This window comes from Taurulus bubalis, assembly GCF_910589615.1.
Source record: "Taurulus bubalis genome assembly, chromosome: 7".
NCBI lineage: Eukaryota > Metazoa > Chordata > Actinopteri > Perciformes > Cottidae > Taurulus > Taurulus bubalis.
In genome coordinates this window covers 11600861-11626606 of record NC_136595.1, presented here as the reverse complement: position 1 = coordinate 11626606, position 25746 = coordinate 11600861, and the positions used below count along the sequence as shown (strand labels likewise).

Genomic DNA, 25746 nt, shown 5'->3' with positions numbered 1-25746 from the left:
TCCATCATGAAATTGAGTATAGATGTGAATAATGTGTTGCCAAATTGTGTTCTTATAGCCATTTATGATGCTTAATGACACTGATGTAGAGCAACAAGAAACTAAGCTCATCAGTCACAACATAATGCTGCATGTACACTTGCTATCAGGCATCAAGAATAAACTCACTCACTAAAGTCACTCTGTCAGTCATTAGACTCTTTGCATTTGCACAACCGTGGATAAGAAAGCTGATTTCCTGACCAATACGTTTGGATAAACTTTAACACTGTGTGGTAGTACACCAAACCTTTTTTCTTCTTCTTAAAATTATACTGTAGTGAACAATGTGGTTATTCTGATTCTAAAGTATCTGTACTTGCTTATACAGTATTCCACCGTGAAAAGAGAGAGACATTAATTCACAATATTGGAGGCCGTTTTCTTCCCTCATTGGAACTCACTAACAGCAAGTGCACAATAAAGGAGATGTGTTGTGAATGTGACAGTTTACACGGAAGAAAAACAGATTCCCGATCTCATTGTGGTACACAGTGTTTACTTGGCTTTGTATATCAAACCTGTACAACATAGCAAGCGCGTGCACACACACATCCATCCATACAAAAATAATAATATAGAATAAAAAATAAAAAATATAAATATAAAAACACACATAAACATACACAAATAAATACACCTTCCGTAAAATTCCATGTTCTACACATGCACCCTTGGCTGCAGAGACACATACACACTCACACTCACGTACCGGTGGTCCAGGTTTCCCTCTTGGCCCAGTAAGACCAGGTCCACCAGCAACACCCTGAAAGAAACAGGTGTAACACTCTCAAACTAGTCTTAGACATTGTGTATGTGTGTGTTATTGTGTTTGTTTTCATCCATTACGATATAACTGAGTGCATGGCTTGATTTGTGTGCTAACTTCCCTCAATAGATTCTGATACTGTCCAATTACTTCTCATAGTGGATGTAAACAGAGATCATTTCTGGGATCAAGAACAGCAAAAAAATGCTTGAACTGTAAAAGTATTTTCAAGTGACTTGAGTATTTTGTCATAGGGTGTCATGCTCGATGAGGATGGGAATAAAATATTTAAAGATCTTTTCATGAATTAGTAGTAACAATAGTTCCATGCACATAATGTGGGCAGACGTACCTTATCACCTTGGTCCCCCATCTCTCCTGGTTCGCCCATTTGTCCCACTTCATCCTGAATGTCACAGTATTATACAGAGATATAACACAACACTACTCTGCCAGAGTGATCACAATACGGCCATACTGTAGATACAAAATATATACCTTTAACTAAAGCATATACTGTATATATAAGAACATCATGCAGCAACACTTGTACACTTTCAAGGTAACTTAGTATACACATTCAGTTTGATTATCACAAAAAAAAAAAAATGACAACACTGTAAAGAACCAATATACATATGGAGCAATATACATTTATTAAAGAACTACTAACATGCTCTGTCTACTATCATGTTATTGAATTTAAGTTCATATTGGCTGCATTATTCGAATGTTAACAGGATGTGAGCTGGGCTACTACTGACACATTACACACAAATACACAGCAATAATATAAATATTTAGATCACCTTATCACCTTTCAATCCAGGCAGGCCGGCTGGTCCTGCTGGACCCTGCCACAGGAAGAGAAAAGAAGCAGGGAAAATAGAAGAATCAGTCCATTACGAGAAGAGAGGAAAGGGGACATGTTTATAAGGAATAAGAGACTTCAATGACAGAATATGTTTTAAATGAAGGAGGAAGCTGATGGATAATACAAATTGACATTGTGGGAAATGTTTTGAAACGTATTTCTTCATATGTTTTGACAGGCCGGACATGTGTATAATAGGGTGGTACTAGATTCATGATGTGGGATTAAATGCAGTGCATACAAATATCTTAATTATTTGACAGTACTTTACAGTATATTCCTGAAATTATGAGCATTTGCAGTAGCCAATGTCTAACTTACCTGAGGCCCCACGAAACCAGGCAGTCCTCGCAGTCCCTCAGGCCCTGGGTCGCCCTGTGGAGGGAAGAGGTACACAATGGAATATAAGTATCACAAATACACACAAACACACACACACACACACACACTTATATACTGGCCCACGGTTGTTACCTGACACTCTATGGCATATTTCACACTAAATGTTTCCGATTTCTTCTTGGCAGAGACGTTATTTTGACACGCACACTGTCTGATGTTTTCAACACGGAGCATTCCTTATTGTCACAACCTTACAACACGACTAAGCTGTGTTGACAGTGTATCCAGTTGTGTTGTATGGGTATGGGCTTGGCCCCGCTCACCACTTCCAGCCAACAACATTCACTCTAATTGACAGAGGTGAGGGGAGAGTGGTCAGAATGTGGGGCTGGACAGAAGAAAATACCCTTTACAAGTTGGCTGGCTGCTTTCCACTATAACTGCTGCAACCATGTCATTGACAATTATGTTGCTGGCAGTGAAACAATGACAAACAACAATCTGCCAGCAAACAAAGTAAAAAAAAAAAAAAGTAGATATATTTTGCTTTTCTATATTTCTTCTTTTTTTAGGGGGGGGGTTGTCTTGATGTGCCATCTGAGGTGTGGGAAGGGAGAAGGGGACATTGTAGAGGCTGGAGGGGTTAATAAAAGCCCTTTGTTGGGCAGTTAAGGAATTTTATAACAAACGTGGACAAAAAAGAATACCTTGTTTGTATACTTGTTAAAATTATCCATTTCCGAATTATAGATGTAGGTGCAGGCGAATGATTTGCTATTATACTCAATCTCACCTAGAACTTTATCCCCATTAAAAACATATGCAGAAGAAGCACAAGTGAGAGGTGAGTGACAGGACGAGGTTTAATTCTATATCATCAAGGACATGTGGCATAAGATAGGAATCCATCTGGACCCTGTAAGGCTGGTGTTTGATGCTGCGGCTCCCCTGTGGCACTGCAACAGGACAGATACAAATCAAAAGCACTCTATCAAAAGAAATGTTCAACAGAGAACACATGAAACATGTCATGAACAAGGGAGCGATATCCACCAGCCCAGCTGAATTGATCAACATCCCACACGGCTGTCAAGCTGTAACCTGAATGCCAGATGGTTTGAGATCATCCAAATCATTATCTCCCAGCCGCACTGAAGACAAGTGCGCTAAGACTTGACAGAATCCAGATTGGAGCATTCCCTCACCTCCTGTTTTAACACAACCACTATAGCCTCCGAAACACAAAATGTTTCAGCACCCAGTGCATCATATACTTGATTGCATCATATACTTGACACAACCTGCCCGGTGAGTGGGGAAAGCATAATTTAATTATATGCAGGCCTCACCAAACCACATGGCAATGATTACAAACAAAATTGTTGAAGTAAAAGTGGAAATCAGAAACATATACACAAATAAAAAGTCAATAACTATATTTTGTCTCCACTGTGTTTCTCATTAAGGCTGTGAAAGAGTGTCTGGCTGTATCACATTTTGCTGAGTCACACACTGGCAAAGACATCAACTGCATACCAGAAGGAACACTTGCTGCTCCGCTTCTGCTCTCGCTCAGATTACTGAACTAAAGTTCTAACTAATAGACGAGTGAGCACAACTGGAACCACAGGGGTGTGATTGACACTGGGAAGTGAAAATGAGTTTTAGATGTCAAATCAAAGTTCTTTGTGAGCAATACATATCCTGTGTCAAAATCACTCAGCCGGAAAGTTGACTAAATATGAATTACATCAAAGCCAGGATTAAGGAGGTGAAAGTATGTTGGCTCTCTTGTATGATTACTCAAAATAACTTCAAGGCAGTGATTTGTTGGTATAAAGACAAGCAACCACTACATCAGCTTTAATCATTAATGATTATTTTCCCAGCTAATGATGAGAAATGTTGTAGTCTTTAAAAATCATCACTAACACATAAAGTGCAATACATGCACATTTTCGAGCATTTTGGAGATATGACCTGCTCACAACAATGTCCATAAAAATATGTTTCACTACATATCACGATCCTATCATCAACTCTATGAATTCATCAATGATTGATGGTGTTTTGATTTGTTCCACAAAATCACTTGTGTAAGGACTGAATGTTCACACAAACTACAAACGGTGAATATGTGTAAGAACAGATTCAGTTTTAAAGTAACACAAATATTTTAGACACCTTAACTGAACCTGAATATAGTCAGATCTGTGGTGTACAGCTTTTTCTTAGCAATACCGGATTACAAAAAAATGAAAAAATCACAATGTTTTAAAGAGCAATAGGGTAATTAATACTATGAGGCATTTAAAAAAAAAAAAAGGAAGATTCTGTCAATGCTATGACCGTCAACAAGAGCACTGATTCTGTCTTTCTTTGGGGGGGGAAATGGATTGACATGCCAAGGCAGGCAATAAATCAGAAAGCTCACCACCTCATAATATTTTTTTAGGATAACAAGTGGGTCATATTCTTGTATGCATGTTTGCAATGTGATTTATAGTGTCAGGTCTGACTGAGACTTGAGACATGGAGATGAACTCTGGAGCAGAAAAACATGAAAGGTTTTCGACCAACTTCTTTTTCAATTCATCTGAAATGACAATGATTTACTTTTGTAAATGTTCCTACTTAGTTTTACAACGACACGTAGTGCCATATCACATTACATAAAAACTAGGTCATGTTAGTATGCAACTCTGAAGTGATATACTGAATAAACCTGAAATGTCAGATTGGTTTACAGTAGTTCAAACCTGTGGTATGAGATATACCACAGGTTTACCACAACAAGAGGCATGTTTGCACTCTTCTGTATGCTGCTGTAATCCTGTAAATTTCCCAGCTGTGGGACTAATAGAGGATTATTTAACTTATCTTTTCTTATTCTCTATACTTGGATTGCTCTATGTGTGGAACCTTCTTTTTGCTTATATCCTCGTTTATGTAAAAACAAAAGAAAGTGTCTGCATGTTGTATGTCTGACTGTGTTTGTAGTAAAGATGACTTACACTCAGTAGCCGAGGTGAAGGTTAAGGAAACGCCATCCATCCAGATGTTTTTGCACACACTGAGTGATCCTTCAAGCACCCCAATAAATCCTCACGCAATGAGGACAGCACACCAGTGTAAATGAAGCTTGAAATGATGGCACAGGACTGGTGCCATAGACAGTTGTATCTATTTTTCTGGCATGAACAGGAGGTTGTTTAAGAGACCTCTGTGAACTCAGACTTTTTAACAGCTCTCCATAAGGTCTGTGACAGTCTAGATGTTTGTCTCACTGCCATAATAAGACAGAGCCCCCCAAGTGGTTGTGCTGGTAACATTTAAACCTTCGGCAGCGAGACAGCTTTTCATTATTGACATTTGACATACATACATATATTTAAGGTATCTTCAATGTGTCTAACCATGAACAACTGTGTTAAGACATCTCTGTCACTAGACATGCAGGAAATTCGCCAAAATTTAAGTTTATTTTAACTTTTTGGAGCCTTTTTGGGCACTTTCATGCCCATGGAACTAGTAGTGCTGAGGATCCATGAGGTGCCGCCAAAACAGTTTGATTTTGAATCCTGCCATACATGTAGATTACTTAGATTTCAGTAGTGGCTATCATTATCAGTAAGAAATGAGCTACTGCCATGAAAAACAAGCACTCAGCAAGTCTAACCAAAACATAGATGGCAGGATGAAAATTCATATCCATCACGCATGAAAAAACACAGCACATCCTGCTGTCCATCATCGTAACCACAATCTAACCACTAGAGATGTAGAAAATAAGATGGACAGACTAGCAATCTTGGTAACAAGTAGGAGAGGCAGAAGCCAAACTGTGAGCCAATTGAATGACAGATCAAACGTTGTACCGATTCGCCATGGGAAATGTAACATATTAATAAAAATGATAATATTGCAAAACTGATACTCACCCTCAAACCAGGAAATCCACAAATGCCAATCCCACCAACAGGCCCCTGTGAAACATCACAGCAACATTCTAAGTACACAGGACAGGACACTTACAGTACTACACATTCCTCATCCCAAAGGCTTCATTGGAAAAACTGTAAGATCAATTTACATATTTTCATGTGCAAACATCTGAGATGACAAAACATCTCAACATATTTACGTCTGAACCCACAAACTTCAAAATCATGGCTGCTCAGTCATTCCTATAATTGACAACTCATGACCAAATATGTGTAGCATTCTGTAGACACACTTCAATAAACTTTAAGAACAATTTCAGAAGTGGATACAAAAGGCTTGAACATGTATGAAATAATTCACGCATATTCATTTTAACACGTCTCTGCAGGAAATAGCCCACTACGTTGCAATTTTACACACAGTCACGAATGAAAGAGGGCAGATAACAATCAGGGAGAACCAGACTTCATAGATGAAGGACAGACAGGTGAAATAACAGGCAGGAATAAATGAAAAGTGCAGGATTAAAAAAAGAGGACAACTGAATTCACCAGAAGGCTGACAGGAGTTCTCACCTCATTGCCATCAGGACCAGGAGGCCCCCTCTCGCCCACGTCTCCCACCACACCCTGTGGGAAAAGTGCATTCACACTCAATTTAAGGTAAGTGCACGCATTGCCAATTATACCCTCAACTGTGCAGTATAAAGCTCCTCCATAAAGGTGAATGAACAGTAGTCCATTTAGCTTTCTCAACTTTCATACTGTTACTTAATATCTGTGTTGTATGTTGTCCATGGCATCCAACCTTTACTTAATATAAAGCATTTGAAATGCAATTTCCCCCAGTGATTGATCAAGATCAAATTTGCATTAACATGGTGTGAAGATAATACTTATTTAATGAAGCAAGATAAGCCTGTTTATTGGTGAGCCTGTGGATGGGTTTACAACAGCCCTGAGACCACAGACTTTGATCCAGTTAGCCAAACATCACTAAACATTTCAGAAAAAAACCTCTTGGATCAAACACACTGGGCTCACTGCCCGCTTGGCAACTTCAACAGACAAGCTAAGGCTTGTTTTTAAAACATTAACTTGTCACAGTGTGCGGTTCCGACCTTGATATTCCTTTTGTATCCATCTCAATCTGTATTTCTTTGTAATGCCACCCAGGAACAAACTTGGCATTGCAGGGCCAGTGCAAAAATACAGCCATCCAACATTTCCAATGTGGTTTGCCACATCTTGTTAAATCAGCTAAAGGAGTTAGCTTCAGCATATTAACACCAGATACAGCACACAAATTCATTGAATTGTCCCTCATACTTTTGTGGATGTGAAGTACTGCTATTTTAAGAGGCGACACTATAAATTATCAGCTGGATAACATTTTTATCCATTTATACACACACAAAATAACACAGATAATCATGTCTGCAGCTGTCTCCTCATAGTTATTGATATATAACAAAGATATATTTGTTTTGTGTCTGGAGGCAACTATGACCTATGGCAGGAATAAAAATTAATGAATTATTACGTGTCTTCCTTTGAGGCCAGGTTTTCCCACAGGACCACGAATGCCCTGGAAAAGAAAAAGAAGTGCATAAGTGACTGGGTCATGAACCTGTGCTGCTATGAGGGAATTGGTTCTCTAATCTCCTGTTTGGATCTGATTAAATTGTCTGAATAAAATAGGAAGACTGCACTCCTCTGAAACAATGACAATTTTACAGAGAGATACATGATATGGCCGAAAGCGAGCCAGGATTAAAAATATGTTTCACCACATTGGAAACAATTGTTTCCTTGGCACAAACCAAGCTGATGTGCAGTTAGAAACAACAGAGCAATGAAGACCAGGATTTCCTTGAGACCAGAATATCACAAGAATACAGTAACGGCATTCAGGAATGGCCTAAATGGAAAATGTTTTTTTGCAACCTAATTCTTTTAAGCTGTAAATATATATATATATATATATATATATATATATATATATATATATATATATATATATATATATATATATATATATATATATATATATATATATATATATATTAGAACAGAGCTGGTAAAACAAATTATTGATTAGGGCATAGTGCTAAAACCCCAAATATCAGGAAAGCTTGCATTTATCAAACCTCCATCAGAGAGGAACTAAGAATCAGACAAAGTAGGGGAGAAAAATGGAGAACAAAAGTGGGAAGACATGACATAGATTATTAGAGATGAATGTGATTAATAATGGGAATGAAAAAGTCCCATTACAAAGGAATAGTAAATAAATAGACATTGGCATCATATGCATCACTCACTTTCTCCCCCTCTGGCCCCAGTGGCCCAGCAACGCCTGGAGGCCCAATGAAACCCTGGAAATCAGTAATATTTAGAAATTAAAATATTGTGTGAACATTACAACGACACATTTTTCAGCAGTGTGATACAGTATCTCAATAAAACATTCCTCAATACAATATTTATATGTTGCATAAACACTGCACATTGCTCATAAACCTTGTTATAATTCTGATATGATTGATGTTACAGAGCAGTTCCCTTCCCTTCCTTTGCTCGCACATTGCTGCATATCATGTGTGTTACAGCTTCCTGTCGATCAGTAAATGGTGTGAACCTATTGGCAAGGATCTATATTGCGCCCCTGGGATGCGTGAGCATGAATGTCCTGTTTCGGGGCATTCTTGCTTACTGAAAAATCAACCATAGTAAGATGAACCAGTCTGCCTAGCGACAACCCAGGGCCCAGACCAGCCTTCACAAGCCGTCTCACATCAGGCAGTATGTCAGAAATAACACTCAGATTCAGAGCAGTCTCTCTGGAACGAGGCTGTCGGCCTGACACTGTCCAAATCCTTTCAGGAAATGAAGTGTTCCATCCAGCGCTGGTAAAGAAATGAGGGCAGAATAAGAGCAAAGAGCCACTTGTACTTACACGGACACCTTTAGGCCCTGGGTTACCTTGTGGCCCAGCTAAGCCCTGCAAAAAAGGAAGGACTCAGCTGAGGTCAGTGATTTCACATGGTGAGAGAAGCATAAACACATCAGACTCTAATTGGCCTGAAAGACAGCGAAAAGAATGCATATGTTTTTTTATACTTTAAATTTGACTTCATATTTTCTCGACCACAATGCACATGGTTTAAGTCCACAGTCTGCAAACATGAAAATAAATCAGAAAACAATTGCATTGATTTCCAATACACATTAGGGTAAATAGCAGTATTTTACTGCTGAATTCAGAATCCAAAATGGGTAAGAAACATGCATAGGAAAGCAGAAGGAAGTGTGCAATATGCAGTTATCATTATCATTGCTGTGTATTTTCTGTAGAGTTATTGATAGAGCAACGAAGAATCTAAGAAGATCGATGGAGGAACTGGAAGCGTATTTTTGTATTTTTCACTGCACCTGCCTGCCAGGGTAACCTGCAGCTCCGGCTTCCCCTGGAAGTCCTGGAATGCCCTGCAGCAGAGAGAAAGAGGAAGAGAGAGAGAGAGAGAGAGAGAGAGAGAGAGAGAGAGAGAGAGAGAGAGAGAGAGAGAGAGATGAATGAACGGTGAATAGGGAGATTAGATGGATGGATAAAGTGAAAGAGGAGACCCACAGACTTCTACCAGCATTGCCAACTGAGGAATAAAACAAGCACTGTTCATTCCGGACAGCCTCCACCGAGACAACCCTGTCTATTAACTGTACCTTTCTGCAGCCCTCCAACCCACTCCTCCCTCCCTGGCTCAGTCTGCTGTTTTTCCACTTTGCATTTTAAACATTGAGCTGATTTAAAACAATAATCAGTTGCCATAATAACTATTGCTATCTGTGACTTTGCATTAATCACAGACCTTGAACATCTGCAATCAGCATTTTTATAATTGTCTTCATATTCCGCTAAAATTCACCCGTATTGTCTGACAGGACAATAACAAATATGTGACGGTTTTATAATGTTGTTAATCGATGCTTGATATTATTTCACCAGGAGCTTGGATTTGGACCACAGCCACAGCCACTGCTGTTGCCGGCGCGGAGACATAATAAAACTTGTTCTCTTGCTTACACACACACAGACATCACAACTTACTTGTTCTCCTGGCAGTCCGGCTGACCCTGGATGACCTTTAAGACCCTTTAAAATAGAATAAAACAAATGTATTTTGAGTAGATTTCCCTCAAAAACACAGAAATTAACAAAACCAAGTCTTCAGCCATGCTGCGACTCTATGAGGCAGTACTAAATGAAGCACAGCTGTGCTAAATGCTCAAGTCAGCATGTTAACATGCTGACTTGAGCAATGCTTAGCAAGTACAATGTTTAGCATGTTAGCAGGCTAACATCTGTCAGTTACAACTAAACACAATGTAAAGCTGAGGCTGAAAGAAGGGTGAAGAGTTGGTCAAATTAAATTGTGGGTGGCATTACACAAAAGTCAGTTAATGTCAGACAACAGTTGCCAAGACTTTCCCACAAAGCCTAATGCTGGTGCTAGAGACAGAGGAAAAGCCAGGGCATCACTAAAGTCATAAGGATTCATTCTCTGGGGACCATGAATGTCTGGACAAAGTCTATGAAAACTAGCATTGATAATAATGTAGAAAACAGGAAGAACACACATTTAAACAATTACAAACTTGCTTCATGGGGACATTTAGTGAATATTTTGATTGAGGAACTGCAGAGTGTGTTGTTATTGTTGTACATATCAATTAAGCTCTTCTGATCTTTTAATTATCTGCATTTGTGGCTTGCATCTATCCTGGAATGAGATACCTTGGTACCACCACTGAGGTCAAAGGTCACAATTAATGATCTCTGAACAGGGATGCTGTGATTCTGCATATTCCCATGCATGCAAGACTGATACTTAAAATGTGTTTTGATGGTCAGTTTTAAAATCCATATGGCTTGTACTCTCTGTTATTGTTGGGCAGAGATGGAGAGGGAGATAGACAGCAGGAAGATTGGTGGTGTGTGGGCATCAGTTGGAATTGGTGAGAATACAATAAACATAATTCTCTGTTTGTCCTGTCTAGTGTTTCCAGGACCCAGTCCATGACCAGTTCTGGGTTCTGATTGAATGGTTGCAGAGTACAGTGTGTTTAAAAAGAAACCGACACAACTAAAACCTAAAAAAAATCTATAAAATATAGAGATTGCTCATTCTAATCCAAAAGTCACTTTTGTGCTACCGCCAAATGCTGTTCCTTCGTTAAACAGACACTTTTTTATAAACTAAACAAGATTTATTGTTCGCTAAGTTCAAGCTTCTCTTAAGTCCTTTTATTTTCCCATTTACATGCATTATCAACAACAGATGTTAACAGTTCCCAAGCACAAGGTCAGAGCCAGGTCGTTATCTTTTTGGGGAAACAAGAGACCTTCTTGCATGGTACCATTGACTCCATCGCGTGCTTCCAAGGTTGTGACACATGAACCTTCACACTCTATAAGGCCAACTTGGGGATAAATAGCATAGGAACCGAGCCATTCATTTCCTCTGGAAATACTTGTGAGGGCACAGTTCATGTGCTGGGCATATTAGGTTCAGCTACTGCAAACACCGGGATATCCTCCTGGGAGGCAAGGTGAAGGCCAGCTATGTGGAGACAAGACTCAAAGCTTCAACAAGAGGCAACTAGGACAACTGTGTAGATAAAGCCACGGTAGCAGTGTGATCTCCTATAACAGATTAAGTTTGCTCTGTAAAGCCACAAATTCAGTTCTAGTCACAGCTGAGCACAGCAACAGCAATGTACAATGTTGAGCAAGAAATTAAACACAATACAGCATAACAAAACAAATCTGAGTTAACAGATAAAGGGCAGGAGTGTGCCTGTGAATATGTGCACACTGGTGGATACAGGAAGAATGGCAGTGTTTTATTGATAGTAACATCCCTGCAATACTCTTTCTTAAGCGTGACAATTGCTGACCTCAGGAGGCCTCAGACCTCCGGAGGCATGGGATACTGTGTGTGTGTTATTGACCTCCAAACCCCGGGCAGTGTGCCTTTCCTCTTTTGGAAGACCTTTGACCTTGACCTCAAAGCATATCAAGTTAAGGGAGGCAGCTCTGATGCTCTGAGAGAGAGGGTCAATAACACAGACAGAAATGTATGCGAAGACAGAGGTATGCAAAGATAGTGAAGAAGAAAACTAAGTTTAGGGAAGATATATGAGAACAAAAAAGCAAGAAAAGTTTATTGATTTAAAATGTTTCTTTGTATTAAGATAAAATGGAATGAAGACAGGTAGGAAGCAGGGTGGTATGTAGACTGCCTCTGACAGGGTAACCCAATACTGACCACATTAGACCACAAGAGGCCTCAACTACCGTCTGTGGCTAACACTCACGAACTCAGTGGGAACACTGATACAGTGTGTGTGTGTGTGTGTGTGTGTGTGTGTGTGTGTGTGTGTGTGTGTGTGTGAACGCATGCTCTTAACCCTTGAACTTCCTCTCAAACCAACCTTTACGTGCATGAGTGTACCTCCTCTTGCCTAATTAATTCAGATGATTAACAGACAAAGCTGCTGTTATAAAAGTGATGAAAAATGTTGCTTTAAAAGTTAAATACAAGCAACAATCTTATACGGCTGGGACGATCTGGTTATCTTCCAATTTGCTATGATCAAAACATTGCTAATTTGATATCTATTGCAATTTTACGAGTATTATTAACGATATATACATTATTAAGATTTAGTGAGATTTCTGTTTACTTTTATAACAGTAGTAAAAAGAAAACTTCTAGGAACTTTTACACTGAACATCTCTATGTTGAGACAGTAAACATCTTTGACTTTCTTCTGGTGACTATAATCCAATTAATCTTATTTCCATATATCTATTATGTATATAACCTTTGTTATCACCTTATTTTGAAAACCAGATGTAGTCGCACATGTATTCTTCCAAATCAGCTCAGCATCAGCTCAATTGATCAATTTTCTTCCTGTTAAAAGTGGAGTGTTTCCTGAACCGATTTGATGTCCCGCAACAGATGATGTCGTATGTGTACAGATTGTAAAGCCAAATTGGTTTGATGTCTAAAATAACTTTATAAAATTTTAAATTTAAATGAAATGACTAAATAAGCTTTTGCATGTCTTATACGAAATAGACTAAAATGAGGCAATTACATTAATGCAAGCTTTAAAAATAGCAATATACAGGTGAATCGGTTTGTCTTTGACCCACCCCTACGATCTAATAGATTTCTTAATAATTATCAAACTGAGCAACTTGTAAACATCAAACAAAAATAGTTTCTGACAGTAAGCATTCCTCTATCTTCAGCATGAGCGGATGCTTTAAACACAAGAAGATAAAACCTCTTACTGTTGGACCTGGAAATCCATCTTGCCCAGGCAGACCGGGTGAACCTCTCTCACCCTGTTGGTACAAATGAAAAAGAGAGAGTCTCAGATGAGACTTTGTGCTCAAAAATGAAAAGTGTTGGATTTTTCCACAGGTAAGTGAGACAGACAATTAAAAAGTGCTTTGTACTTCAGGGAGTGTCTCTCATCTGTCTATGCTTCCAATAAAAAACATATGCCAAGCAACATTCAGTTATATAATGTGTAATGGCTAACAACTACGACGAAAGTAAATGGTAAATGGACACATGAACTGGCATAGCTGGCATTCTCCCCCGGTTAAAGTAAAGGACTCATTATAAAGGGTGATGAGAGGTTTGCAATATTTTTGGGGATGACATCAGGATGAAATTGGGTAAATATTGCGGGGGCAAACATTACATGTTTAGTTTTAAGAGAGAAAGGACAGTTTTATCTTTAATGCACAAAGCATTGCAAGTTGAAGGGAAAGGGATACGTTTGGAGTTTAATTAGTTCAAGGCATGCAGTGATGCTCAAGAAAATCATAACTGTGATGATGTTTGGAAGAAAAAGAGACAAGGATGGAGAGAGAGAAGAGAGTAAGAGAGACCAGCTGTGTTGACACCAGACAAATGAATGATAAGAGAGCTAGAAATGCAGAAAGGGGGATTTAAAGGAAGTTGCTGAATGTATAAACAGTTGATTAGATCAAATAAAAAAAAACAGTTTTCCATCATCCACATAGTAGAAAGCGTTGAGTGACTCATCATATACACTATATATAACTGTCACAGTATTTTTGTCCATATTAGGATAAATTAAATCAAGAGCAGAGATAAAAGCAGCCATTGGGCAGAGACTCAGTGTTTGTGTAAGGTCCAATGTGAAAACTGGAAGCTAAAGGACGAGCTCAGGTAAAATGCCTCAAGACAAGGATCATTGTCAACCAAGGAGAGGCTTAGTGACTGACAAGAGGGCCGGAGGAGCACAGAGGCCGGTGGAAGATGTCTTACCTTCTCTCCTGGTGGAGCCTGGCCTGGAGACTGCCCCGGGTCTCCCTTTGAGCCCTAGAATAGAAACAGGGTCACAAGATAAGGAACGTCTTAAGCAACTACATTATTTTGGCAGCACCAGATTTGACAAATTATGGTTATTCTCAAAAAATCTAAATTTGAATTTATTTTCTTAGTTAATCATTTCGGAATACAGTCATGATATGCCTATTTTATTAACAGCAATAACGTTTGTTATTTGTTATAAACAACTGAACAATGTAGATTTTTAGAAGTACTGCTTCCCCTATTATCTCTTTGTTTCCGTTCTATTAGTGCAACATCTGTGGCATTGTGCAGAGGCACATGTGGAGATGTCTTGAGATGCAGCTCCTCTAATGGTAGCAAGATGCTAGCACCACAAAAATAGTCAACTTTATTGAAGTCAATAAACTTCCCAAACTTTTCCAAAAATAGAGGTATAAGGAGAGTTAAGTGGCTAGCTGTGACGTACACTGCACTGCGGTTCAAATTAGAATAGTGTGGTTCGAAACAGCTGAAACAATAAAAATGCCAAAGTCAAGGATGTTATATTTATATTTTTCGATGGTTTCAACAGTCTGTAGCTTAGTTCTATACATGACACAGCAGGCATTATGGAGGGAGGTGTGTGCTCTGCCATACTGGTGAGTACGTGTGCATGTATGAGCCTTTGAAGAGACCACTTTTGCTCTGTGTACATTTTTGTTGTAAATGCAAACTTGGAGGTCTCCCAGTTTTGAAGCCAGTCTATGAAAGTTTTTCAATCAACCATGACAACAACCCACACAATTTACAGACATCAGTGAATGGTAAGGAGGATTGATTTAAGTAGCATTACCTTTTGAAGTGACTTTTAAAACAACAAGCATTTCAAAAAGGCCCAGAAATGAGTACATCTTGCACAATTATCTTTTGGTTTATATAGTTTAGGAATTTCTGTCGTATTCTGAATACACTGCAGCTTCTCAAGGACCCTTGATCTTTCAGTGTAATACTTAAACGCACATTTAATTCTTCATATATAAAGAACAGATCTAGACTTGCCATCCACATTTCTGCACAGTGACTAAACAAGTAACACTTTGAGGAGCCTTTGAGGATCCAGACCTCACTCAGTTTCTGTGTCATCCCAGACCACATGTGTTATTCCCACAAGGCACAAGACAAGTCAAAGAGTCTGCCAGAATGGAGCTGATGTTAAGTGCATTTCCACATAACAGCAATATTACATTTCAAAAGCCAGAGGTCTTCGGGCTTACTTCCCAAACTGATGAAATATTTTCTAGTGTCAGACATCTAACAATGTAGTTTAGACTCACATTATTCCAGAGAGAGCTGTATCTACAGAGGTGATACGACATGACAAAGCAGCAGTTTTTGGACACTTCCACACAATTTCAGATCAATTACTTAACAGGCTGAGCGATATGGACAACGATCATTTCTCTGTATTTTTAGGCTGAATGGCAATACACAATATATATATATCTCGGTATTTCTACCTCAGTGGGCTAAATGTTCAGTTAAAAGTCAAATCCACGTGTGGCTTTCATTAAAACAGAAAACATATCACATGGCATGGTTAAGCAACGTTTGAGAACTACTTTAAGTCAATACATTTAACGATGTAATTATGCATTTTTCAACAATTTGTTGTTAGACTCATCTAAAGAGTTATTGTGAAATGAATGTCATTTTTTTAACAGACTAGACCTAGCCTAAGTTGCATCCCAAGAGAATTATGAACATGCCCAAATCCTCAAATGTTGGCTTTGACAACAATGCTTATTCATATACAAATTGAAATCCACACTAAAAATCAAACCTACACTCTGATCACCAGTGCTCTCCACCTCTTTCTTTCAATAATATAGAATATCTTCCTTGATTGTTACAAACATGGTGTATACATGTGATGAGGTGTGCAGTAATTCAATTCAGTAATGTTTATTTTGTATAGCCCAAAATCACAAATTAAAATTTGCCTCACAGGGCTTTACAATTTGTACACATACGACATCCCTGTCCCCATGCGCTTCTGAAGTGTGGAGTGCTGAGCCATCATTTGACACCTTATCCTATATTTTCCTTAGTAGATTTTGAGCATCATGTTTCTATAGTTGTGACTGACAGCCAGTGAGGCATAGAAAAGCTTGGGGGTGGGAGAGCAGAAGTTCTACCACAGCGTAATACCAAGGTTCCTCTCTGTTTGAAAAAGTCAGCAGTGCACGTAGCAGACAAAACTATCTTTTAAGTCCTGCAAGCTTATTGTCATAACATTTTACACTGTGAACACGTCAAGTAAACTCAGCTGCAGGGACTATATACACCTTTGTATTCGTCCTAGTAACCAAACACATTTCAACAAGAGATATTTTTCCAAACTGAGACAAAGAGTCTCTCAATCTCTACTCCGCCTCCACAATGGGGTTGGGGATGTGAGGATGACTCAGTGACAGGTCACTACGGTATTAGATAAGCGGATTTCGGTACAAATGAATGTGGGTCTGAAAGCTGAAGGGACTGTGAGCAAACAGGTGGCCCCATAATTTACCAATCAGACGCCCTCTTCCAAACGCGCACAGTGTCCCAGCAAGGTCAAGGGTGACAGAGAACAAATACATCTATGTTGCTGTCCTGTGTTTAACTAATCAGGGAGGAAAACAGAACATTCCTCTCTTTATGTGCGTGAGGTGAGGGAGACATAGAGATCATAATTCATTAAAAGTACTTCCATATTTTTGCCTTGTCTTTAGAAATGTGTTACAATTGAAAATGAGGAGCTATCCTCTAACAAGATAAAAGGATTCACATAAAAAGACAAAGGTGGGGAGGGTGGACCATCCACTTGTTCTTTGTTTCAGCTTCTAACAGGACTGTTCCTTCCCTAACTGCATGCTGTATGCAGCCACTCTGCGGTAACCAGTCGGGACCTCAGTCACCACAACCATCTGCATGGAGTTGCCCACATCCTTGCTCAGTTGTATCAAAGTATCCTTTACATCTGGTCCCATGCTGGGAAACACTTACCAGAGATTTAAAAATGCTTAGTTTCTTTCATTTTCTCTTCATATGCAGTCAGCGTCATGGCTAATGAGCCAGGACTAGCCCAATTATGCCATGGTGAAAGCCTTACAACTATATCTGCGATCGGGGATGTCATTTCGGTCAACAACCATTGTCGCCTCCTCCAGCCATTCCTGCTACACCGTGAGATCACGATGGCTCATTATTATCGTATTACCGACATCTGGCTGTGTCTGGTTTAATCCCACTTGCACCGCTCTCAGCAACTGAGATTGGCTCTTGAGGGGAAAATGTGGCATTATCTGCTACAATTGATGCCTTTTGATAAAAAACTTTAACTTTGACTTGACTTAGTGTCAAGGATGTAAAAGACATTACGTTTCCTTTTAAGATCGCTACAACCGTGTCTTGTAGGGCAAGCAACATGAGCAGCAGAAATTTCCTGATGAGAACCCGAGCCAAGCGTGGGAGGCTTGACAAATTCAGGCAAGAGTCACGCACATTTGGGTCGTGTTCAGGCCTAAAATAAAAATACCAATTCAAAACATTAGCTGTTAGTGACAATCAATATTGAACTTAAAGGGATATATTGATCACTACAAATACAGGTAATTTTGTCACACACGTACCACTCTGCACCTGACAACTTTTAAATAATTAAATATATAGGGAAGCATTTTTAACACTCTCCATTTTTCAGGTTTTAAAGTCCTTTTCTTTGCGGAAAAGACTGTCAGATATTTGGAGAAACTTTGTGAAATAGCTTTTATCATGTTGTTCTTGTGGCCTCATTTAGTTAGTTTTTATTTTCTGAGTAACTTTAATGATTGTTTAATTTTTGTATTTATTTTTTATTTACCGTACGAGGAGCTCTAAAGGTTTTGTCAGACAGACAGACAGATAGATAGATAATAAACATAGATATAACCTAAACGTGTTCAGGCAGACAACTGTGTGACTATAAACTATAAAGTCTGATGTTTTGCCTGGCTCTTGGTTACAAATGACAAAAACAGACAATTTGATCAGATAGGCGTCAAAGAATTGGCATCAATATAGATACAATATGCTTTGATTTCTCGCAGTAATGCTATTGCCATCTCACGCTCTTGGTTGTGTTCTCGGTGGTGATGATCGGCATGTATTAAACAATTCACATCCTCAGCCAGTAGAGAGAGCTCAGGCTGTCATCCCCGTCTTTGAAATCGTAATGTTACTGTCAAATAATGACTCCCCAATCCAACCAACTGTACCACTATAAACAAAGACGCTGTCATATTTATCACCACCTAGATGTGAAATTATAGGTGATGAAAAAAGCATGACTTTGAAGATTTTAACTTTATCAGACTGCCACATTATCAACCAGCTGGTTGAAGCCCCAAATGTTCTTTGTGACTTGTATTGTTCTGATTAAAATTTCACAACAAAATAATTTGACTCAATTTAACTGGTATTCCATTAGAGTAGAATACATAATAAGCTCTAAATTAAAAACATACATGACCATGGCTTTTTTCTTGATATGCAGTATTACTAGCATATGCCTATTTCTTTCTATTTTCTTTAGAAATCTGACATAACATTGAATATATTTAATATTTTTACAACATATTTAAAATATGTATTCCAACAACTACCTATTCAAAAAAGGTGTGACATGAATGTGTACAAATGTGTCAGCTTTGTGTAAATAATCATACTTTGCAATGCTAGGTATCCTTAAATGTTCTCAAATTGTAGATGTCTTAGTTCTACACCAGCCTCATACATTAGTAGAGCGTATGCTTCGGAAACATTTATGCACACACAAACACACACAAATTGACCCAAAGGGCATTCTACAACAAAATATGTTTTATTATTTTCTGTGTTGAATTTCCTTTCCCGGAAGCCTGATTAAGCATGTGATCAAGTGCGCATGTTATTGTGACGTGTTTTTTTAACCAAGCATGGACACCGACCTTCCCTTTGAGGAACTAGTCTGATAGTCCCGGCAAAGCACTGCAGTCACACTTGTATTGGCTGCTCAGCATCAGCTGTTTGTAATGTGCTTAACAATGATACATCTTCTCCTGGCCCATTCCAATTCTGTGTGCAGCTTCAGCTACCTCCATCACCCCATCTTCCTCCTGATCTGGTATTTTGTATCTTTAATTAAACTAAGATGTAATGTTGATGTATGACTTCATTTAGGGGGATTAGCTCTCTGAGCAGAATCCTTGTCACTGCACACATTCTGTGAGAGTTCCCTCAAACAGCAGAACCTTTTCTGCCTAATTGAAGTGTATAACCATTTGCTATAAATGTTTGTTTGCTGTTTATGTCTCCCTACCATGGGCAAAGGGCACTCACCTTGGGCCCAGGTGGTCCAGGCTGTCCGGGGCGTCCATGTGGACCGGTGGGACCCTAGAACACATGCAGACAGAGAGAGAAAGAGCACAACACTAAATCACAGTAGATTGTTGAAAGCAACTGTTCAGTATTGACTTGGAGATCTTCCCATTTCTCAATTGTGTTTGATTTAACTCTCTGCCCTTCACCGTTTGTATGGCGCCTCGTGAGGTGCTGTTCTAACCGCATTCCTGAAAGACATTTCACCTCGATAATATGTGTTTTTATGTATGTACACACGTTGAATTCCACTGCTATTATCGTGACATGATGTTTACAAGTGTGAACTGCTGTTTGCGGCAAAATGTTATATCAATAAACACTACCTTGCAATCTGCTCTATATTATCATATTTAATTGCTTTAAATACTATATACTGTATACTGCTTTAAAATGACAGCTCCAAGTCAAGGATGCTCATTTTGGTAAATGCCTGTTGCCTGGACTTGCATCTCTTCCCCGAGATACAAGGAGAGGAGGCGTAGCTCCACTAACTAACCCCTTCATACACTGCACATATCTTCTTTACTGTGAACCTTTGCACACTGACCCAATATTTTTGCACAATCAGCACAAAACTTGGAGAAATAGTTACATTGTAGACATTTGTTATGGTATTTAAAATATTTGTATTGTAACTTTTCTATTCTATATTATTGTTCATGTTTCTTGCAGTACTTTGCCTGTAACATGTTTCCTCATTATTGCTATTATATTTTATCAGTATTGTACCAAGGCAAATTAAAAGTCTTTAAGGCGAGTCATAAGACAGCTAAATTTCAGGCATCCATCTGAACTAAATAGAAATTTACTTGTGATATAAAAGAGTGTCTTTGGAATAAGTAAATACTATTCATGCCTCGCTCAGATCTCTCAATGGGAAGCACCTTCTTATTAAATAATGGAAGCTGCTACCACCACGTCTGTCATGGGACAGAATTCCTTAAACATCACAGGTATGCAATGAATGCACAACCACACATGCACACCTATGCCTTGTGCATGTGTGCACATTCATACACACATACACACACACACACACACACACACACACACACACACACACACACACACACACACACACACACACACACACACACACACCACAAATGCACTACATTCCTGCACATATGTTATCCTGCTGCTTGCACACCATGATTTCTCTGCAGGAAACAGGCTCTCCTCTCTTTCTTTTTCTCTCTCGCTGTAATTTTTTTAAGGTTCTCTTTAAGATATGCTTTACTGTGGCATTATTTAGTTGTCTGTCCTATTTGATTAATTTAGTATTTCTAGTGAAAACAATAGAATTGTGCTTAGAGTTTAGCAGTCTGAATTATTGTAGTTGAAACTCTAATACATCACTGATTTATGGGAAAGTCACCACAGACACCCAATTTGAAATACTGCAAATACACACATTTTGCAATTCTTTCATCAATGAACACTGAATTTCAAATTGAGCACCTTTTTGTGAGTAATCTGAGCCTGGTTCCACAAACTTATGTCTGCCTCAAAGATTAAAAAAAAGAAGAACTATTTCTACGGTGTGATATAACAAGGCTGCAAAACAGCAATACAACAATTAATTGAAGCCCTTTCCTTCATACGTTATTGATTACTGTATCAATCACCAACTGATTTTTTTTAAGAAAAGAACCTCTGAAGTGAATGGTTCTGTTTCCATGACAAACGGCCACACCAAATGTCATACCCTGGATCACAGGCACATAGTCTGATAACGATCACAGTTGGAGGAAACTAAAGGCTGCTGCTCTGCGCTGAGACAGCAAAGACACAACCACAGTACCGCACACTGCCCTCAGCGTCCCACCACAGGCCTCCCACTGTCTCCACTTTATGACTTAGCTTATGGAGTTAAGAGTATGTTTTGTATCAGCTATGTGCTTTCTAAGCCTTTTACTGGGAGACATGTTTTACTATCAGCCACCTCTCCCTGTCTACCAGCCCGTCTGCCTGTCTATCTGCCTTCTGGTCTGCCTGTCGTGCTCTCTTAAAATACAGCAGAACAGAAGTCTGCTTTCAGAATAATTTGAATGGAGCCAGACCGTTGGTGCAGTGGGGATGCCAAAGCAGGGGGATCCAATAAAACATTGAACCTGGCTCAACTGTTGCTGCAATGCAACATGACCTCATCTGGCAAAATGCTGCATTACATCACTTTGAAACGCTGTATTTCGACAGTTAACTTTGCAATCATCGTGACAAAACTTAAAATAAAAGCTGCCGTTATCATTTTCCAAAGATGTAAAATTCTATCATATAAGCACTTACACACACTGATCTGTTACTCCAACTTCCTGGATCATCATTCCTTGTCTCAATGGCACCTAAAGCAACATGCCCCCACATATGAAAGCAGAGCAAAAACACCTGTAACTTCACTATGATGGCAGAAAAAAAGCAAAAGGGGAAATGCTTTGAACTATAATGGAGATAGTTAACAATTAATTTTGTACACAATTCCCTTTTTTCCATGTATGCCTTTCCATAAGTTATTAAAGTTCATATTATCTGAGATCAGACAACCCCAAAAGATTCTCAGAGTTTTATAAAACAGGTAATTCAAATCAATCTGATTGGTTCATAGCCGTGATATAATACCCATATACCACTGTTATGACATTTAATTCCTTTGCACATTCAGTATCACTCTGCGTCTGAGATAAAAAAATGTCAGGAGCGCAGCAGAAATACAGTAAGCACCTCAATCTGATGGAGCGACGTCCTCGCCAAGCCAGGTAACACACATCCACCGCACAAATAAAAGGAAGCTGAGTACAAGTGGTTATGGCCCTTACTTATAGCACTTTGTAGTTTGGCTTTCCTCCTTTTTTCTGCTGATCCGATCCATGACTCAAAACTGTGATACAATACAATCTCTACATTTTGTGATCAGATTGCACCCCTATGTGCAATTTACAAATTATATATATAAAGAGTCAAATGATCATCATCATTATATGCATTCAGCCAGCCCAGAAGGGCCTAATTTATTGTACTATGTTATTTACCTTTATCATTTATTCATAAAAAAACATTTCAAATTTGAATTTTTTAATAAAAGCTTATAATAGCTCACAGGCTGTAATATGTTGTTTTTATATCACACCTAAGCGGCATTGTTTTGCCCCGAATGCAAACGCATGACGAGAGATAAAAGACACAATCTGGTGGTGAAAAAACGTCCTCTATTTATAATGTAACTTATTTATTGAATGTCACTATCACACAGAGTAAGATGGTCAGTCTGCGCCTCCTGAATAATACATAATAAAACAGTTAATTTAAAGTATGTTCCTGTGTACCATCACCATGGCACAGGTTACTCACCCGAGAACCTCTTTTTCCTGGAGGACCAGGTAACCCAGGGGGACCAGGAGGACCCTAAATCAGAGAGACAGGGACAGGGAAAGAAAGAAGGTAATGTTGTTGAGCGAGAGTAAAGGGGGGAAAGAGAGATGAGAGTAGGTCAATGGCAAGCAATAACATGCAGTAGTTCACTGTCCAGGCCCTGCGACGATGAGTATGTGCTATATTTATGTAAAACAGCTATGAAGTTCACAGACAGGCGCCAAGTGTTTTCACCTAAAAGCTCGATTGGGAATCTCTGAACAGAAGGGTCAGATTACATTCTCGAGATGAGACTGACACCACCAGTCCGGGGTCAGTCTGTGGCATGAACAAATCTTTCTTCATGGAAAAACAGCATTTCATGTTCCAGGTAAGAAAACTCTTGCTCAATAATATCCATTGTTTTTGTATTATTATGCTGGAAAAAACTAGTATAAATATATGTGTTTTAATCTGAACCAGAATATCTGGTAATTTCATAAAAATGTACTCTATTAAGGGACAATTACTAATAATATGAAATGATCAACCAGCTCTAATTACTAACATTTGAAACCCAACAAAGCTAAAATACTGAGTCTGATCTTGTACATCAGGCCTGTAGTGACTGATCTCCGTCTAGTCACTCGGCTGGGCGTGGGAGAAGTTCCTGTTTCTTAATCGCTTGTTTTAGGTGAGAGTCCAGGCCGTTTGTATCGTTGGGTGAGGTTTCCATTTAATTATATTGCAGGATTATACAACTTGTACATTCTTGGTCTCCTGAAGTGTTGCTCGCGGTAAAAAACGTGTGATCTCCCCGTCACCCATGCATTATTACCCACCTGGCTGTTTCACCTGTGCCCCATATATAAACTATCATAATAAAATACACACTACCAAAATAAAATACACAGACATAACTAATGGCTCCTACAAGGTCTATTACACGTTTGACTTCTTCTTACTAGATGGCTTTGAAGTGGTTGATTGCCAAAGTGTAGCTGAAGAAAAAAAGGGTAGAGTTTAAAAATATGAACACTTACTGGAGGGCATTAGCTCGTACGCTGAATTGATTTGAGATGTACATTGAGTAAGAGATATTTACATTATCTTCCATATCTTTGAAACCAAATCAGGCTGAGGCTCCATTCGAGCAGATGAGTCTACTTGTTATATTGTGTTTTCATATTGTTGAAAGGTGTGCAACTAAATTCAGATTATTTGTTGCAGATTGAAATGTTTAAAGACCATAGTATATTCACCTTCACTGGGACATGTACACAATGCTTTCGGGGGTAAAGAAGGTTTTTGTATTGGATATTCCTTGCTGCTTATCAATAGAAATTGCTGCCAGCAAAAAGATGAACTGGCGTGTCAGTTCTGCTCAACAGTGGAAACATTTCTCCGTTACTTGCTTGGTCTACGCCAAAATGAATTATGATGAGAAAATCTGAGAGTTTCAAGAAGGCCATCATATTTGAATACTAAAAGGGTGCAAGAATAAACAAAGCAAACAAATAGATAGATCACTCTCAAAAGATAAACAGCTGAGTTAACTTGAATATGTTAATGGAGTTATTGCTTAAGGGGATTTAGAAATAGCACAACAATACATTATATTGTGAAAATAGAGCACATTTTCAGTCAAGAGTGAATTGAGTCACTTGAATGGAGCGATGTATTGACAATTACACACTTGAACAACAATTTCCAATACTGAATAACATTAAGGAGTCAGCAGGAAATCCCCTTGTGGCCGAGGAAGCTATTCATTCCTCAGGTTGTTCTTTTATCCCCCAAAGGTAAGGTTCATACTTTAAGATGAAAAACAGACATTATACTATTTAATTTACTATTATTTACTTTTCTGAATTGTTGCTATAGCAACAGATCACGACAGGGTGCACTGGAGCATCCTTAACCCCTGTCAAAGCAGATGGGCACAGAGGGAGACTTGAATAAAGAAACAGCCGTTTGTTCTGCTACACTCCCACACACAGACACATGGAAACTGTGAGCACACGACTTCGCCACAACAACAAGGCCTAAAGAAAGAGAGGCACTCATTCAGTAAAATGATAATATTCATATCTTTCATATGTGCTGCCATGACACGGGTCAAATTTTCTCTCGATGGAGTCAATGCAAGAAGTCAAATGTCTGTACAGTTGAAGGATAGAATGAATCATCTTCTGAACTTGTTGCTTCGTGTGACATTAACTTGAGCTGAATAGGCCCCCGCATTGTAACCCAACATGTGGTAAAAAACATAAGCTGTCAGCTGTAGGTAGCTTAATAAAAGACCATGTAACTGAGACATACCGGGAATTGCATTAAGGACAGGATGACTACTATATATAATCCATATTGGATTGTTGTCCATGTTATAATCAGCTAAATTGTCAAACTTGATCCAAATAATACATAATTTGACAATCAAAAGAAAAAAAAGTGTAAAAATGCTGCTATGAGGCTAGAAAAGGGTTAACCAGGCTCACATTCACCCTGCACATGCCACTGTGCTTGTCTAGTTATGTGGTTACAAAACTATGAAATACTTCCCCTGAGGATATAAACCAGCTTTTTTCAAGTTCAAACGAAGAGCCA

At 38.8% G+C, this 25746-nt stretch overlaps 1 protein-coding gene across 1 annotated transcript in view; it reads right to left on the bottom strand.

Moving 5' to 3' along the window:
- col24a1 (collagen type XXIV alpha 1 chain) overlaps positions 1–25746 on the bottom strand; it is a gene marked incomplete at its 5' end in the record, with an annotated part of 80257 nt that overhangs the window by 38607 nt on the left and 15904 nt on the right. Inside the window, 13 exons of the mRNA XM_079221555.1 lie at positions 752–805; positions 1161–1214; positions 1618–1662; positions 2004–2057; positions 5966–6010; positions 6545–6598; positions 7512–7556; positions 8293–8346; positions 8928–8972; positions 9404–9457; positions 14347–14400; positions 19750–19803; positions 23140–23193. Coding sequence (XP_079077681.1) covers positions 752–805; positions 1161–1214; positions 1618–1662; positions 2004–2057; positions 5966–6010; positions 6545–6598; positions 7512–7556; positions 8293–8346; positions 8928–8972; positions 9404–9457; positions 14347–14400; positions 19750–19803; positions 23140–23193 — 666 coding nt within the window. The remainder of the gene's footprint in view (positions 1–751; positions 806–1160; positions 1215–1617; positions 1663–2003; positions 2058–5965; positions 6011–6544; positions 6599–7511; positions 7557–8292; positions 8347–8927; positions 8973–9403; positions 9458–14346; positions 14401–19749; positions 19804–23139; positions 23194–25746) is intronic.